We start from the raw sequence: 17,547 nt of genomic DNA on the forward strand, positions 1-17,547 counted from the left end.
CACCCTCAAAACCACTGAGTTCAGTTGAAACAGTAAGTATTTGGTGTTAAGCACCCTCAAAACCACCGAGTTCAGTTGAAACAGCAAGTATTTGGTGTTAAGCACCCTCAAAACCACAGAGTTCAGTTGAAACAGCAAGTATTTGGTGTTAAGCACCCTCAAAACCACCGAGTTCAGTTGAAACAGCAAGTATTTGGTGTTAAGCACCCTCAAAACCACCGAGTTCAGTTGAAACAGTAAGTATTTGGTGTTAAGCACCCTCAAAACCACCCGAGTTCAGTTGAAACAGTAAGTATTTGGTGTTAAGCACACTCAAAACCACCGAGTTCAGTTGAAACAGCAAGTATTTGGTGTTAAGCACCTTCAAAACCACTGAGTTCAGTTGAAACAGTAAGTATTTGGTGTTAAGCACCCTCAAAACCACCGAGTTCAGTTGAAACAGTAAGTATTTGGTGTTAAGCACCCTCAAAACCACTGAGTTCAGTTGAAACAGTAAGTATTTGGTGTTAAGCACCCTCAAAACCACCGAGTTCAGTTGAAACAGTAAGTATTTGGTGTTAAGCACCCTCAAAACCACGAGTTCAGTTGAAACAGTAAGTATTTGGTGTTAAGCACCCTCAAAACCACCGAGTTCAGTTGAAACAGTAAGTATTTGGTGTTAAGCACCCTCAAAACCACTGAGTTCAGTTGAAACAGCAAGTATTTGGTGTTAAGCACCCTCAAAACCACAGAGTTCAGTTGAAACAGTAAGTATTTGGTGTTAAGCACCCTCCAAACCACTGAGATCAGTTGAAACAGCAAGTATTTGGTGTTAAGCACCCTCGAAACCACCCGAGTTCAGTTGAAACAGCAAGTATTTGGTGTTAAGGCACCCTCAAAACCACCGAGTTCAGTTGAAACAGCAAGTATTTGGTGTTAAGCACCCTCAAAACCACCCGAGTTCAGTTGAAACAGCAAGTATTTGGTGTTAAGCACCCTCAAAACCACAGAGTTCAGTTGAAACAGCAAGTACAGAACAGTAACAGATTGCTCGCACCCATTCCTACCTATTTCAACACATTTCAACACACTATAGCCCGGTCCGGGTTAGGGTTGGGGTCTGACCTGTGTCCGTTGTGTGGGTACTGTGACGGCGAGGCCAGCTCCTCCGTGTCTCTGGCCGGGCTGTACAAGGTCTTGTTCAGGTTCTTGAGCACCAACCTCTTAATGCTCTTTCTGTTCAGAGACAAAACACACAGCAACATTTTGTAGAAAAATTCCCTCTTTTTTGTTTGCAGCCAAAGTTCAAGTTCAAGTTCAAGTTCTTTAATAGTTGTCATACAGAAGTACAGAATACTTTCATACAAAATGCTTCTTACTGTTACGCTCCAGAGACTGTGCTAGACAAGATAGTATCAAATAACATAATAACATAATATAGCATGAATTTAGAAGAAGAAAATGAGGTCACAGTGTTCGGTATAGACATATGTACAATGTTCTGAGTTACCATATAATATACAATACACAATACTATGCAGTGTACTAATGTACAGTACTATCTAGTGCAAAGCAGAAATGGGATGAGGTACAATTTTAGGTACAATTTACAGTAAGGTGTACGAGTTGTAGTGCAATCCTTCATCCATAAATATAAAGTGTGGGGAGTGGGTGCTACAGTGTGTTTGTTTAAAGTGGGTGTGTGCTATAAGTGTGTGGAGTGGGTGCTACAGTGTGTTTGTTTAAAGTGAGTGTGTGCGTGTGGATGTGTGTGCTATGTGCGTTTGGTGGTTGTTGTTGTGTAGTGTTCATTCATTGTTCGTTTAGCAGCCTGATGGCCTGGGGATAGAAGCTTCTTCTGAGTCTTTCTGTGCTCGCCTTGAGACTCCTGTATCGCTTGCCTGACGGCAGCAGTTCAAAGAGGCAGTTGTTCGGGTGACTGGAGTCTTTAATGATTCTCTTAGCCTTGCCCTTGCAACGCTTGTAGTAAATGTTCTGGAGGGTGGGGAGCCCCCCTCCAATTGTGCGTTCGGCTGAACGTGTCACTCTTTGTAGTCTGCTTTGGTCTTGTGCAGTGCTATTCCCAAACCAGGAGGTGATGTTGCCGGTCAAGATGCTCTCTATTGTACATGAGTAGAAGTTCTTAAGGATCTTCTGGCTGACTTGGAACTTCCTTAGGCGCCTGAGGAAGTAGAGGCGTTGTCGTGCCTTCTTCACAACACTGTTAATGTGTGTGGTCCATGTCAAGTCCTCGGATATGTAGGCTCCGAGGTACTTAAAGCTGTTGACTCTCTCAACCGGTGCCCCGTCGATGCTGAGGGGGCTGTAGTCCTTGACCCCCGACCTCCTGAAGTCCACAATCATCTCCTTTGTTTTGCTGACGTTCAGGGAGAGGCTGTTTTCCTGGCACCATCCCGCCAGGACCTTGACCTCTTCCAGGTAGGCCCTCTCGTTCATGAACCATGTTTAACCTCTTAAGCCCGATGGGTCTGGTATTGGACCCAAAATGACACCACGCCATGGATCCATCTGTACACAGTACAGACTGTATGAATTAATGTTGCATTTCTTTTTCAAATGTAGCCAAGAGTAAAGACCCTAACCATGTCAAAACAGCAGTCAGTGTATATTTTCAGCAATATGTTTGTTTACCAATAAGTTAAAGTGTTATTAGTGAAATGAGTTTTGGGAATTAATCTATTCAGAAACTAGCGAATATCGACGCTTGGAAATGCGCTCCACCATTTAGTTTGTAGTCATATGAGCAGAGGAGACCCAGGGCTTTTGATGGGCGTTGGAATTTCAAAAAAACGACACAACCCAGCTCCTGTCAATCATATGACTTGTGGATTTACTTTTTTATTTATCTTATTTTTCTGGAGTATCTGCCACAAACCTGAACGTTATTGGCATCCATTATAATGCAGTTAGTTTCTCTACCTTTCTGTGAATGTCTAGCAAAAAACGGGGTTGCAATCTGATGAAAAATGGCAGAGAAATGTCCATAATAAAAAGTCAAGTCAGTCAAGTCAAGAGTTTTATTTGTCACGGCATACAATGAAATGCGGGTGGTCATGCCAGCAGCGATTGTGCAATAATACAAGTAAAAAGAATAAGACATAACAGGTATAATGTACATAAAGTACAAGTTTTTGCATGGTGTTATTCACTGTCAAATATTTAAAAAGATTTTTTTTATTGGATATTCTCCTTTGGTTCATCACAATTTACTCAAGTAACAGACCATGTAGAAGTGGAGCAATCTTCCATTTACTTAGGTATGTATTTTTAGGCGGATCTTTTGAAAATAGGGCTAGGGCTCAAGAGGTAAACAGTGTAATAAAAGGAGCTGAATGGGGAATTGGTTTTGGTACAGCTTAAAAGATTTAAAGTAGACAAGGCAGAGAGCCTGTAGAGATGTGCTGACCAGCTGGTGACCCTTCTACACTACACTACTGTTCAATCCTCCACTTTCCCTCTCGGAAATTCTTTTTGGAAGGTAATACGTTTTGGGAGGTTATTTTTTAGAATTGAATCACTTCAGACCAGCAGTTTTGACCAACACAACTTAAGAGGACCCTTCAACAGGCCCTAATTAACATCATAAGGTCCGAGGTGCCACCCCATTGTAGACCTGCAATCAGCTGACATTGGACATTAAAAAGAAAAAAAAATGCCACTCTTTATCCATATGGGCATTAACTTGCATTGTGTTGCAATGTCAAGATATTCCCCATTTTGCACCCAGTTGTGACACAAATTGGAACTCCTCCTGGGAGAGTTCAAAGCTCTGGTAAAAAAAAAACTGACTGAAGAGTGGAAAATTGCTAACTTGCATTGTGTTGCAATGTCAAGATATTCCCCATTTTGCACCCAGTTGTGACACAAATTGGAACTCAAAGCAAAGAGTTCAAAGCTCTGGTAAAAAAAAAACTGACTGAAGAGTGGAAAATTGCACTCTTCAGTCAGTTTCTTTTTTTTTTTTTTTTACCAGAGCTATTCGTAAACTGGATTTAGTATTATGTATCCGTTGTCCCTAGTCTGATTTTAACATGCTCTATTTTATAACTTTGTAATGGTGTGCTGAATTTCCCCAAGGGGGTTAATAAAAGTAACACTTGACTTGACTATATTGACCAGGTCTCCCTTGAACATTGCATTTGAATCTCAAGGAATATATATATATAGCTATTAGCCATCTTAATTAAGCATTACTTGGTATTGTCACGTCAGTCTATCACTACTTGAAATTAGCCAATTGCCACAAAACAGATGTAAATAGGTTATAGGTTGATGCCGTAAACGTTGAAAGTCACTGGTAAGTGATGAGGGAGAAGAAACCCTCTACAATTGGTGGCCACATGGCAGCAAAACGTAACACCTTGTATGGGATTTGTTGTCTCTTTCCACCAGCATTCAGGCGTAGAAATATGTGCTTCTATGCGTTTGTGTGAGTATATCCGTTCGCTGAGAATCTCACAAACTACTGCGCCGAAGAGCCATTTGCTGTGCACAATCATGGCTATGAGCAAGGACCTTTCACGGTTTGTGGTTCAAGACCTTGTCAGGACCTGTTCTGTAGTGCAATTGAATGCCAACTGTGAGAGTGATGAGTAAGTGAATAAACTAGCAATTTTTTGGTCCATATTTTGTAGTTTGCATGGATTGGTTCCTGATCTAATTGGCCTCGGTAAGATAATTCAGCCTTTTTTCCATTCAAACTAACATTGGCCTTGTAGTCGTCTGAAAACATTCAATAAAGTTAGCCAACTGCTCAAATTTAGTTTCATCACCAACATTATCTTCACATCGTTTCTGTCATTTTCATTGCTACCAGTTAAAATATTCCACTAGTTAATGGTATCTAGTAGGGGTGGGACTCGCCAGACCTCACGATACGATACTATCGCGATACTTGCGTCACGATACTAAATATATCGCGATACGCTGAGTATTGCGATATTTTCTTTTTTTTTTGGATCAAATTTAATTTATTACCTTTTTTCAACTGCAAAGTAAAACTTTGTCAACGTGTTTTATCTAATCAAATAAAGTTCAGTCTGTTCATCTCACTTCAATAATTTATTGCAGAACAATTTTCTCAAGCAGACAGATGTCAACACTGTAATCTGTGTTGCATGTACCTGACAAACTGAACTGTTTGTATTACAGTCATAATCCAACTTAACTGAATGCACACGTGTGTGTGTGGACTACTGTACTATTACAGGTATAGAAATGAACAATGCAACTTCCTTATACAAAAAAAAAATATATATATTTTTTTTAATGAATAATTAAATATCGATACTTGGCGTCCCTGTATCGATACAGTATCGCGATACTACTACGTATCGATTTCCCCCCCGACCCCTAGTATCTAGCTAACTGGTTATACTTGCTAGCATCATGCTAGCTGACACTCAGTGGAAATAAGTATTTGTCAGATCACAAATTGCCAGAGCTTTTCATTTACATGATTGTAAATGAGATATGTAATTTCATCTATATCTGCCACAATTTGTTAAGAGCTTTACAGGATTTAGTAATAAAAACAATGTCTAACATTTCCGTTATGCATGTAATATTTCTCATACAACACATTGCAACTGTTGTTTAGCAACATGGGGTAGAAATGGGCATTCTGAACATCATGTGAACGGCCTCTAAAAGTACCCTTAAGTAGGCTTAGAGCCTGGTGGAGATTAGATCCAAATGTACCGTCATTATACAGCACAAGTACAACAAAAATAAGTTTGACATCCATTATACAAAAGATACATTATACATTATACAAAACTAAAGTACAAAATGCAAACAAAATGCAAAAATGAGGTAGAGATGTAGTGCAAGTCTTTTAGTAATAAAATATGGTGTAGTGTTAAAAGTGTCTAAGGTGAATGTTAAAGGTGAATGTTTAAAGTGAGTGCGTGTATGAATGTAGAATGGATGGGATAGAGACGTGCACCAAAATGGAACACCTAAAAAGCACAATAAAAAGGGTAAAAACTAGCGCCCCCCGGTGGATATGGGCGAACGTGCTTCATACCTGGGAACAAAGGCTCCGGAGGTGAGCGACGGCTCGTCGTCATCCAGCCCGTCAAACAGCTGCGACTTGGAGGCGCCCGCCGACGCCAGGGCTTTGGGCCGCACGCGCGTCGCAGGCCGCGGGGTCAGCTTGTAGTGATTGGTTGTGGTCAGAGCCTTCTGGGCCGCAGGATTGGTCGGTTTCAGACGCTGCCGGGGGAAACGGAACAGGTCACGGTTGGTTATGAGACGAGCGGCCACATTGAAGCGCGAGTAAAAAGACACCGTTATGTTAAGACGCGTGATTCACTGGTGAAATGCTCCGACGGACATGGTTTGAATCCACCTGGTTTGAATCCATTGTGGCTGCTGGTTAGGGCTGGGTTAGGGTTAGGGCTGGGTTAGGGTTGGGTTAGGGTCCATTGTGGCTGCTGGTTAGGGCTGGGTTAGGGTTAGGGCTGGGTTAGGGTCCATTGTGGCTGCTGGTTAGGGCTGGGTTAGGGTTAGGGTCCATTGTGGCTGCTGGTTAGGGCTGGGTTAGGGTTAGGGCTGGGTTAGGGCTGGGTTAGGGTTCATTGTGGCTGCTGGTTAGGGCTGGGTTAGGGTTAGGGTCCATTGTGGCTGCTGGTTAGGGCTGGGTTAGGGTTAGGGCTGGGTTAGGGTCCATTGTGGCTGCTGGTTAGGGCTGGGTTAGGGCTGGGTTAGGGTTAGGGTCCATTGTGGCTGCTGGTTAGGGCTGGGTTAGGGTTAGGGCTGGGTTAGGGTCCATTGTGGCTGCTGGTTAGGGATGGGCAATTAATCACATTAACGGCCAAGCACGGACATGTCCGTGGCAAGGTTGCTTTGGCTTTTATTCCATTGTAATATCCTACTCAATGTCACAGAGCGGCACTGCAGATTTACCCTACTCTTGGAATTCGGAAAAGTGCATTACCGGCCAGATCCTCGTAGGGGCGCTGTCTCGATAATGCAGTGTTCCCTGTGGCAGAACGGTGTTTTATTTTTTTGGATCTCGAATGGACTTTCCTGTTAGGGCGAATCTATGCGTAGCATGTAGCATGGAATACGTTTTGAGAGCTGAATTCAGTGTGCAGTAAAGGAATATAGCATCTGGATCTACCAGATGGCGATCGATAACTGGGAAATCCTTTTTGCAGTCCAACCGGCCACAGGTAAGATCTTTTTCACGTAAATTACACGCTGATCAAGCCTTGTTATCATACTCAACCAGGCGATCAGCGAATGTGGCTAACGCCGCTATTGGTAATCAATAATCAGAAACGACGTCCCCCGCCCCCCTTTCATGCATTCATGGTGGAACATTATATCGATCATATGCATTTAGATTTTTAGCTCTAGCTTCTGTAGGGCCGAAACGCCATTCGATTTAACGTTATTAGCTTAGCAGCCCGTATCTCGTTTTGCAGGAAATATACCAGACCAATCCCATATAACACTTATATTCAAGACGCTATAAAATGGAAACGCATTGATGAAAAAATTATTTCTTTCAGCCATTTTGAAGGGACGGTTTATAGTGTCAATTGACAATGAGAATGGACAGATAGCAATACTATAAAGTATAGATTTAGCTCTACAAACAGCCTCACGCACAATGAAAGTTTGTTTTGATTTGCTGGCCGTATAGAGTGAGATTAGACGGATCCAAATGGCCCCGAATGTGTTAATCACATTTTACTTTGGCTTCCAGCGATTGTGAAAACAAAACAATAAACTTTTAGCAAGGTCATGTTTTTGTTTTTCAGTTGAATTATATTATATATATTTTATATTTTAAGGAAATCAACTGTTAAAAATTACTTTCTTATATATATATATATATATATATATATAAGATATTCCTTTATTGATCCCCTTGGGTAAATGCAGGCATCATAGCAGCAAGGGGGAGGGGAGGTACAGGTAGTAGAAGACATGGTATATATATAGTTCAATAAATGCATGATGTTTCCATAGTCTTAGTCAATGACTAATCGTGTTAAATAATTGTGATCTCAATATGGACCAAAATAACGGTGATTATGATTTTTGCCTTCAACACTACTGCTGATCACCACCAGGTGGTCCTTCAACACTACTGCTGATCACCACCAGGCGGACCTTCAACACTACTGCTGATCACCACCAGGCGGACCTTCAACACTACTGCTGATCACCACCAGGTGGACCTTCATACTGCTACTACCCTAACCCTCACCTCCTCCTTCTTCTTGGGGTCCGACAGAGGGTTTCTGAAGAGGGGTGAGTCGGCATAAGGAGAGTAAGACAGGGCGTTGATCTGTTGCTGTAGCACCGCCTGCTGGGCCGCGGCGGCATTGGGGTCCGTCAGAGCTAGGAGGAGGAGTGGAGAGGAGGGAAAGAGGAGAGGAGGAGGAGGGGAGAGGAGAGGAGGGGAGGAGGAGAGGAGAGGAGAGGAGTGGAGAGGAGAGGAGAGGAGAGGAGAGGAGAGGGGGAGGAGGAGGGGAAGAGGAGAGGAGGAGGAGGGGAGAGGAGAGGAGGGGAGGAGGAGGGGAGAGGAGAGGAGAGGAGGAGGAGAGGAGAGGAGGAGAGGAGAGGAGAGGAGGAGAGGAGGGGAAGAGGAGAGGAGGGGAGGAGAGAAGAGAAGAGAGGAGAGGAGGGGAGGAGAGGAGGGGAGGAGGAGGAGAGGAGGGGAGATGGGGAGGAGGAGAGGAGAGAGAGGAGGAGAGAAGAGGAGGGGAGGAGGAGGGGAGGAGGAGAGGAGAGAAGAGAGGAGGAGGAGAGGAGGAGAGGAGGGGAGGAGGAGAGGAGAGAGGAGGGGGAGAGGAGAGGAGGGGAGGAGGGGAGAGGAGAGGAGGAGAGGAGAGGAGGGGAGAAGAGGAGAGGAGGGGAGGAGGAGAGGAGATGGAGAGGAGAGAAGAGAAGAGGAGAGGAGGAGAAGGGGAGGAGGAGAGGATGAGAGGAGAGAAGAGGAGGGGAGGAGGAGAGGAGTGAGGAGGAGAGGAGTGAGGAGAGGAGAGGAGAGGAGAGGAGAGGAGAGGAGAGGAGGGGAGAGGAGAGGAGAGGAGGAGAGGAGAGGAGAGGAGAGGAGAGGAGAGGAGAGGAGAGGAGAGGAGAGGAGAGGAGAGGAAAGGAGATGAAAGGAGAGGAAAGGAGAAGGCAGAGCGGTGAGACACATGTCAGTGTCACGGTATCCACTTTCCCCATTTCCAAATTCTCAATTCCCATTATGCCGTTACAATCCCACAATGATCATTTAATGTCAGAAGTCTATCATAATCAATAAGATTGAAACACAAGTGGGGCCTCAGACCCTGGAGGTGGGCGGGACCTGTGCAGGATCTTTTTAAAATTGTATTTTGTATTATTTGTCATGGATTTTAAATGACAGAAATCGATTACAAATTATCCGGGAGGTTTTAATATCAATTCTCTGCCAATTTTATGCCCGTCTATAATTCTGCCAATTTTATGCCCGTCTATAATTGTGCCAATTCTATGCAAATTGTATGCGTATGTCTATTTTGTGACTACATCACTGAAACAGTTTGGGCTGCAATTCTTGTATGAAAGGTGCTATACAAATACAATAATATTATAATTATTTTCTTCCAGAAGGAAAATGAGTTTAAGACAGGTTTCTAACAATAAGGTTCCACACTACACGGCTGTAACAGGAGAGGAGGGGGCTGCAGGCAGCCGGTACGGGGGGCCGGGGTCCTCACCGACAGGCTGCTGTGGCGCAGAGCAGCCGAACCCCAGAGTGTTGGCTCCGGTGCTGAATCCTGGCGCTCCAAACGCGCCCATGGTGCCCAGCGTGGTGCCCAGCTTCTGGGTGTTCCCAAACAGGGACGTGTGCCCGGGGCCCACTGTGGACACAAACACACAACACACACAGGTTAACGCCACACACACTCCACACCAGGCAGGGCAGCTGAAACCTGGCTACTACTACCCATCTTGCCAATATGTCTACACTACTATGCACTCGAGATCAATACTATTTGATGAACAATGCCACTGACCGTGTTAGCAGAGATGTGCCCCTCATGCCCACTTATTGTTCACAATCTAAGTCGCTTTGGACAAAAGCTAAATTACTCAATTGTAAATTGTACTCTGGCTGGTTCAGTGCTTGGTAGGAGCACAAGGAGTGAACCGCAGGACAGCATGAAGAACGACAGACACCCACCACACCCTGACAGGACAGAGCAGCAGCCACCCTCTCCACCACACCCTGACAGAGGAGCAGCCACCCTCTCCACCACACCCTGACAGAGGAGCAGCCACCCTCTCCACCACACCCTGACAGAGGAGCAGCCACCCTCTCCACCACACCCTGACAGAGGAGCAGCCACCCTCTCCACCACACCCTGACAGAGCAGCAGCCACCCTCTCCACCACACCCTGACAGAGCAGCAGCCACCCTCTCCACCACACCCTGACAGAGCAGCAGCCACCCTCTCCACCACACCCTGACAGGACAGAGCAGCAGCCACCCTCTCCACCACACCCTGACAGAGGAGCAGCCACCCTCTCCACCACACCCTGACAGGACAGAGGAGCAGCCACCCTCTCCACCACACCCTGACAGAGGAGCAGCCACCCTCTCCACCACACCCTGACAGAGGAGCAGCCACCCTCTCCACCACACCCTGACAGAGGAGCAGCCACCCTCTCCATCACACCCTGACAGGACAGAGGAGCAGCCACCCTCTCCACCACACCCTGACAGAGGAGCAGCCACCCTCTCCATCACACCCTGACAGAGGAGCAGCCACCCTCTCCATCACACCCTGACAGAGGAGCAGCCACCCTCTCCATCACACCCTGACAGAACAGAGGAGCAGCCACCCTCTCCATCACACCCCGACAGAGGAGCAGCCACCCTCTCCATCACACCCTGACAGGACAGAGGAGCTGCGGCGCCCTCTGCTGGTCAGACTGAGCGGTACAGGGGATGTTTTGTCCCCTCAGCCATCAGACTGTTTAACACCTCAGGCTCATGAGTCCCCTCCCATTGGACAATGTGCAATAGTGATCATTTACCTTCATTTATTCATCCAATTTACTGCTGCCACCTTTTTTACTTTTTAACCCGAGTACTGTTTTTATTGTTTGTCGGAGTCCATCCCATTGCTTTACCCGTTTTACTTTTATTGTGTGTCCGTTTCATGTTTGTCTATTTTAACATTTGCCAAATGTAATGTTGACTGATGAGAGCTACTGGATACCTGAATTTCCCCAAGGGGATCAATAAAGTATCTATATCTATCCATCAAGTATGTCTCATTAAATGAGTCAATCTACAGTTGCAGAGCCTCTGGGACTGATTGTGACGTGTGCCCACAGGATTCCCTGAAGAAGCCCCGCAATCCGCTCAGAGCCAATATTTCACTTGTGATTTTTCTCAAAGTCCGCAAATTTTCCAACAACTGCCGTTTGAGCTTAGGGGGAAGGCCCGCCTGGTCCCACTGGTACCTGCTCCAAAGCCTGTTCCCAGTCCCGTCCCCAGGCCTCCGGCGGCTGGTTTATTACCAAAAAGGCTGCTGCCAGCTGGGTTGGCGCCGAAACCTACACGGCAAAGGGAAACGTAGAACCGGGAAGTTAGTAGCAGACATTTGCAGACTGATGGAGAGGCGCAACAAACACTGGTATTGTTAATTTCTACGGCCCTTATTGGTAAACTACCTCCTTATACTACATCATTATTGGAATGGGATTTTGGAACCTGTTCTAGTGACTGGCTGGTCCTTAACTCTTTCTGCGCCAAAAATGAGTATTCTCGTGTTTCAAATCAAACCGCTCAGCGCCAAAAACGAGTTCTCATTTTTAGATCCTTTGATATATTTATTTTATTTTCCCCATCCTAAACACTCTCGCGGACCTGCCCGAGTCTCCCTGGCACCGCCTACGTTAAAATTGCTATGACGATGGAATCCCAGCAGTATCGCCTACCTTTTGAACTGGGCCTCCAGTCTCTGATTCTCTCTCGCTCTCTGTGCATCTGGCTGCAGGAACCCCTCCCCCTCTTAGTGAATCAGAACACAGCAATTGGTCGGAGATCTGATAGCCTAAAAATCGTTTCCCGTATGACGATTAATCGGAAAATAATTGCGATCTTGATTCATAGACCTATGCAATCTCATTTCTAAATTACAACGATTTCTTTAAGTAATTTTTTTTTAAACATTTTTTTTTTATCCTTTTCCTCCCGTGACATCCGACATCACATCATAAGTCAGTCTCTCTAGTCTAGACTGACATAATTATCGTAATTATTTTTAAAACATATTCATATATAAACATCCTAACCATGTCAGCAGTCAGTGTATATTTTCAGCAATATGTTAATAGGTTAAAGTGTTATTAGTGTGATTTTAGTATTCGTTTTTGTGTTGTTTTGATCGCAAAAGTCGGCCATTTTGAAAAATTTGCCCTCTGTAATTGTAGTCATTTTGGGGCCATTTTGAAGAGGACATCCAGAGCTTTCAATGAGCGTTGGAATTTTTCAAAACGACACTTCCAAAAGGCCTCTTTGGGGCTTCAAGCCAATTACTTTTTTTTGTATATTACTCAGGATAATATACCACAAAACTGAACGTTATTGGCATATATTGGAGCGCAGTTAGTTTGTCTCCCCTATTTTGAGCATTTAGCAACAATCGGATTTGAAATCAGTTTCAAAATGGGGGCACTCTGGCAGGAATAAGAAACCTACTGTACATACAGTAGATTTCATTATCTGCTCTTCATGCACGCCTGGTGATACTAAATCCAAATTTGAAAAGATAAGATTTGGCACAGTCCATAAATGTGCGAATTGGCTATAATTAAGCCTGCTATTCTATAATAATATTTCAAATTGCATTGGTCCGGATGGGAGAATTCAGTACTGTATCTACAAAACCTTCCGTTTAATCATCTTCCCTTTATTAATTTACTTCGATCTTTTGTACACGTGATCTCAAGAAGTTACTGAACGAGCTCGTGGCAGTTTATCATGTCTGGTCATCTTTACCATGGTGTTATTCACTGTCAAAGATGCAAAGAAAAATCATAATTCGGGCGCTCTAGTAGCACACCATGTAACACGCTGCGTCGCGAAACGGCCGACCCGGGTTCGACTCCCGGACCCAGTGTCCTTTGCCGAATGTCTTCCCCTGCTCCGTCTCCCATTTCCTCCTCTCCCTCTCTCTACCGGACTGCCCGGTAGTACAAACCAATAAAAAAACATTACAAAAAAATATTTAAGAAAAATCATAATTCATATTCTCCTTTGTTTCATCATAATTTAAGCAAGCCTAGTAATAGACAGACACTGAGAATACATTCACTGAGGTCCATAGATGTCCCTAGATACCAATAATATGCTAATGGTCCCTGTAGAAGTGGAGCAATATTCCATTTAGATTTTCAGAAAATAGGGCTCCGGGCTTTCAGTTTCAGACCTAGACAAAAAGACTGGATTAGGGGCGTCCAACATTTGTCAATCAAGTTGTACGTGTTTTAATTGATTTATCTTTACTTTTGCCTCGTCTTGTCGTCTCGTCGTTATGATTTTATATGCCTTGAAAAACGGGGCTTTTGAGGTCAGGCAGCAGTGGTTCGGCAAAAGAAAATCCGATTATATATCTGCTTAGAAAACGAAAAATTTACATTTTATTTTCTCCACGTGGTAAATACACAGGTCACAACATGTTTACAGGAAAGTTTTGGAGTTGTATTTTTTGGAGCGTATTTCGTGACGGTTGGGAACTAGGCTACACTGGCACACCTACTTCCAGTGAATGACGCTAAGCTAGGCTAATGGTGAGGCTGTTCCCTAAGCCTAATGCATGCACAGAGAAGAAAAGGGTATGCATCTGCTTGTCTAACTCCAGGGTAGATGGCAAATAAGCAAATTTCCAGAAAAGTTGGCGTGTTCCTTTAACACATTGACTGCCAGCCACATCAATATAGCCAGTCTTGACTTGACTTGAGTCTGCCACCGTTGAAAGCCTATGGAGATGTTTACCTTCTTTGCGGGGCTATAACTTTTTAAATTTTATTGCTATATTGACATTACTATGGCCCATTCAACATCGATTATCTATCGTTCCGGATGTGGGAACGTTATATTTTTTCATTCATAAATTGTTGTGTTAATACCGTCTTGAATGTTTATAAGCTTTTCTGCTGTAATTCCAAAAACGCTAGTTATAGGCCCAAACGCATATGATCGATTATAGATTGCCGTTTCTTTCCTATACACGCTATATTAAAAATTCAAATGTATATGATCGATATACATTATGCTTCATCATGCGTGGAGGAAAGGGGGGGGCGGGGGTAGTCTATAATTCCTTTATCGTCAGTAACGGCTTTATGTAGTATGGGTTGATATATTGATCAGACTGTTTGCAAACAAAGAAACGCACAATCGGGCTGAAAATAACGTTACTGTCCTCTTACCGTTCGCCGGTGAGACTGGAAGAAAAAGATCCCAATTATTTGACGCCGATCACCTAGATCCATTTCCGGTTTGTATGGCGCAATAAACGCCGAATTCATATCGATTATTGCGTTATGGAAGCGATCCAAATGCACGCCAGTGTTTGTCTGTAGTCCCGTAGCGAGATGTGACTGCCGGAGGGATTTCCTCGACGCACCGATCACAACTTCCGGTTTTGAGAGTGTAACTCGCCCGACCATCCACCGGGCGGCGGTATTGAGACATTGCAATCTCATTCAGGGTCCTGCTGCAGCTCCAGAGGTTGACTGGATGAATTATGAATGCCATGGCGAAAAAATTAAATATTGATTTAAAAAACAGCGTACAACGTTGTTGGCGTTCAACACATGGCGGTCAAACACGTCGTAAGCCGTTTTTGGCAACCAATGTGTTAAGGTTTAAAATTAAATGAAATTCGCTAGTTAGTTCGTCTACTCTACTTGCAAGCAGTGGGGAAAACGGACCTCCAGAAAGAAAAAGAAAAACACAATAGTAACAATAATGTAGATGTTGAAGCCACTTAATCCCTTTGCCATTTTATCCGAACCTGTATTAGCTTGTCCTGCTCTAACCGAGCATCCAATAGTACCGTTCCATCCAGGTGGTCACCAACCTTTTCTACTCTACCAGCCATTTTGACATACAAATCACCATCATCACACAGCGCTGCAGGCTTTAACACTATCAGTGCCGACCTTGTTTACCTTTTTACCCCGTTGAATGCCATCATCCACTTCAACGTTAAAAACGGCTAATCTATTTTTTTAATTATGGCTATGTGTCTAATCTGCCCGTCGCTTATCAATGACTTGTTTGCAGTCAACATTGTAGAAAAAGGATTTTTTTTTTTATAGCATTTCGAAAAGCTATCGTTCTCTCGAATATTTTCGGAAAATTGAAAGATTCCGTCATAAACTGCATTTATTGGAATATTCTCGAATACACTAGACACGTTGTCATTTGTCGGCCTATTTATGAATCGTTTTCAAATAAACGCTAGATTATCGATAGTATATGTGTACTTATGCACGCTATAGACGCGGGCTGAAAAATCTATTCTCTCGTTTCCTCAAGATCACACACACAGACACACGGCACATGCTGATATCTCAGTGAATACAGCTGATTATCCTAAAACTGGTAACATAGACTCCTTACCTTAGATCAGATGTTCTCCAAAAAGATTCCAATTCCTGATCGCCATTCCAAATATCGATCGCGTTTATTGATCGATTATTGGCTGCTGTAAATATATATTCTAGGCTGCTTTCCGTCTCGCGATCAGATCCCTCTTGATCAGACGGCTCGTCAGCACAATGGAGCCAGTTGGCTCCACCTCTACAGATCTACAGATCCCAGGTCAGTCTAATCAACTGACCTGCAGTTACACAGGGATAGACGATAGGGGGCGCTTTTTCCCCATCAGAGCTCCTGGAGGGGCTGCTGTACCAACGGGGGACTCGGTTGATGAAATATGAATTCAGATCGCTAATAAAAAAATAAAACGACATTTGTCGTCGTCGGCACTCAACGGGGGGGGCTGATAAAATGAGAATTGTCGTGGCTGGCATTCAAAGTGTTAACACATTCAGTGCCATTCACTGATTAACACTTTTCTGAGGCCCGACCGCTGAGTGCCAATCACGTGTTAACGTTTCTGGATCGTTTAATTTTTATTTTATTTTAATACCCTATTCCATCCAGGGAGCCTGGTGTTATCATAGGGAATGAGTCTGAGATCACAAAAGTCCAATACCGCCGCCTGGTAGGATGTGTCCTTTGAAACTCTGTCGATTATATTGGTCCGGGCGGACTTTTCAATGTGTGGCAAGGGGAGCGGTTGTCCCGATCGGCTTGAGGAGCGGCAAATGCTCCAGATTGATGATGTATGGCGGATTATGTTGGCGACATGATCGACACCAATACTTGGAATGGCGATCGGATAATTGTGATATTCTTTTCAGGGTACATCCTAGTCAAGGTAAGGGCTATATGATATAAATCTTGCGTTGATCCAAGAATGTTTTCATTGCGATCCGAGCGTGTGTGTGTAACGCTAGTCCATAGCGTATTCCGTTGGTGACGATCAAAGCATAGAAAAACGACCCCCCCCTCCCACCCTTTCATGCATTCATGATGGAACATAATACCGATCATATGAATTTGATTTTTTTTATTGTAGCTTATGTAGGGACAAAACACCAATGGATTTAGTATAATACACGTTGCGGCTTATAACCAGCCTCTCAGGAATTAGCCCGGATCATTCCGAAATAACACTCATATTCACCACGGTATAAAACGGGAACGTATGGATGGATTTTTTTTTTTGCGTCTTGACCGGAAGAAACTCAGTGTCAAATGACTACAGTATTGTATCCATAGCTATAATATAGCTATAGCTCTACAAACAAGGTGATGGACTCCATTAGTTTAATGGGTGGCCTCGCATTGCAGTCGCCCGGAAGAGGCGTGGCACAGAATGTGTTAAGAGGGGAGACGGTAGTGTACTTCCCATAGGATGTGGAGTTAGTATGTTTAGTTTGTATTGTACTTCCCATAGGATGTGGAGTTAGTATGTTTAGTTTGTATTGTACTTCCCATAGGATGTGGAGTTAGTATGTTTAGTTTGTATTGTACTTCCCATAGGATGTGGAGTTAGTATGTTTAGTTTGTATTGTACTTCCCATAGGATGTGGAGTTAGTATGTTTAGTTTGTATTGTACTTCCCATAGGATGTGGAGTTAGTATGTTTAGTTTGTATTGTACTTCCCATAGGATGTGGAGTTAGTATGTTTAGTTTGTATTGTACTTCCCATAGGATGTGGAGTTAGTATGTTTAGTTTGTATTGTACTTCCCATAGGATGTGGAGTTAGTATGTTTAGTTTGTATTGTACTTCCCATAGGATGTGGAGTTAGTATGTTTAGTTTGTATTGTACTTCCCATAGGATGTGGAGTTAGTATGTTTATGTGGAGTTAGTATGTTTATGTGGAGTTAGTATGTTTATAGGATGTGGAGTTAGTATGTTTATGTGGAGTTAGTATGTTTATAGGATGTGACAGCCA

At 43.8% G+C, this 17,547-nt stretch overlaps 1 protein-coding gene across 6 annotated transcripts in view; it reads right to left on the bottom strand.

Annotated features, from left to right (window-relative positions):
- The window catches only part of nup98 (nucleoporin 98 and 96 precursor), a 136,792-nt gene that overhangs the window by 87,886 nt on the left and 31,359 nt on the right, over nucleotides 1-17,547 (bottom strand). For 4 of the 6 annotated variants that reach the window (XM_084339471.1, XM_084339466.1, XM_084339468.1 and 1 more), the window contains exons 11-15: nucleotides 11,467-11,559; nucleotides 9,711-9,854; nucleotides 8,225-8,358; nucleotides 6,029-6,216; nucleotides 1,105-1,215 (exon numbers count right to left, since the gene is read on the bottom strand). In XM_084339471.1, coding sequence (XP_084195597.1) covers nucleotides 1,105-1,215; nucleotides 6,029-6,216; nucleotides 8,225-8,358; nucleotides 9,711-9,854; nucleotides 11,467-11,559 — 670 coding nt within the window. The remainder of the gene's footprint in view (nucleotides 1-1,104; nucleotides 1,216-6,028; nucleotides 6,217-8,224; nucleotides 8,359-9,710; nucleotides 9,855-11,466; nucleotides 11,560-17,547) is intronic. The other 2 variants (XM_084339469.1, XM_084339470.1) reach the window with 2 other exon arrangements.

This window comes from Notolepis coatsorum, assembly GCF_963971535.1.
Source record: "Notolepis coatsorum genome assembly, contig: SCAFFOLD_150, whole genome shotgun sequence".
In the NCBI taxonomy this organism is placed as follows: Eukaryota; Metazoa; Chordata; class Actinopteri; order Aulopiformes; family Paralepididae; genus Notolepis; species Notolepis coatsorum.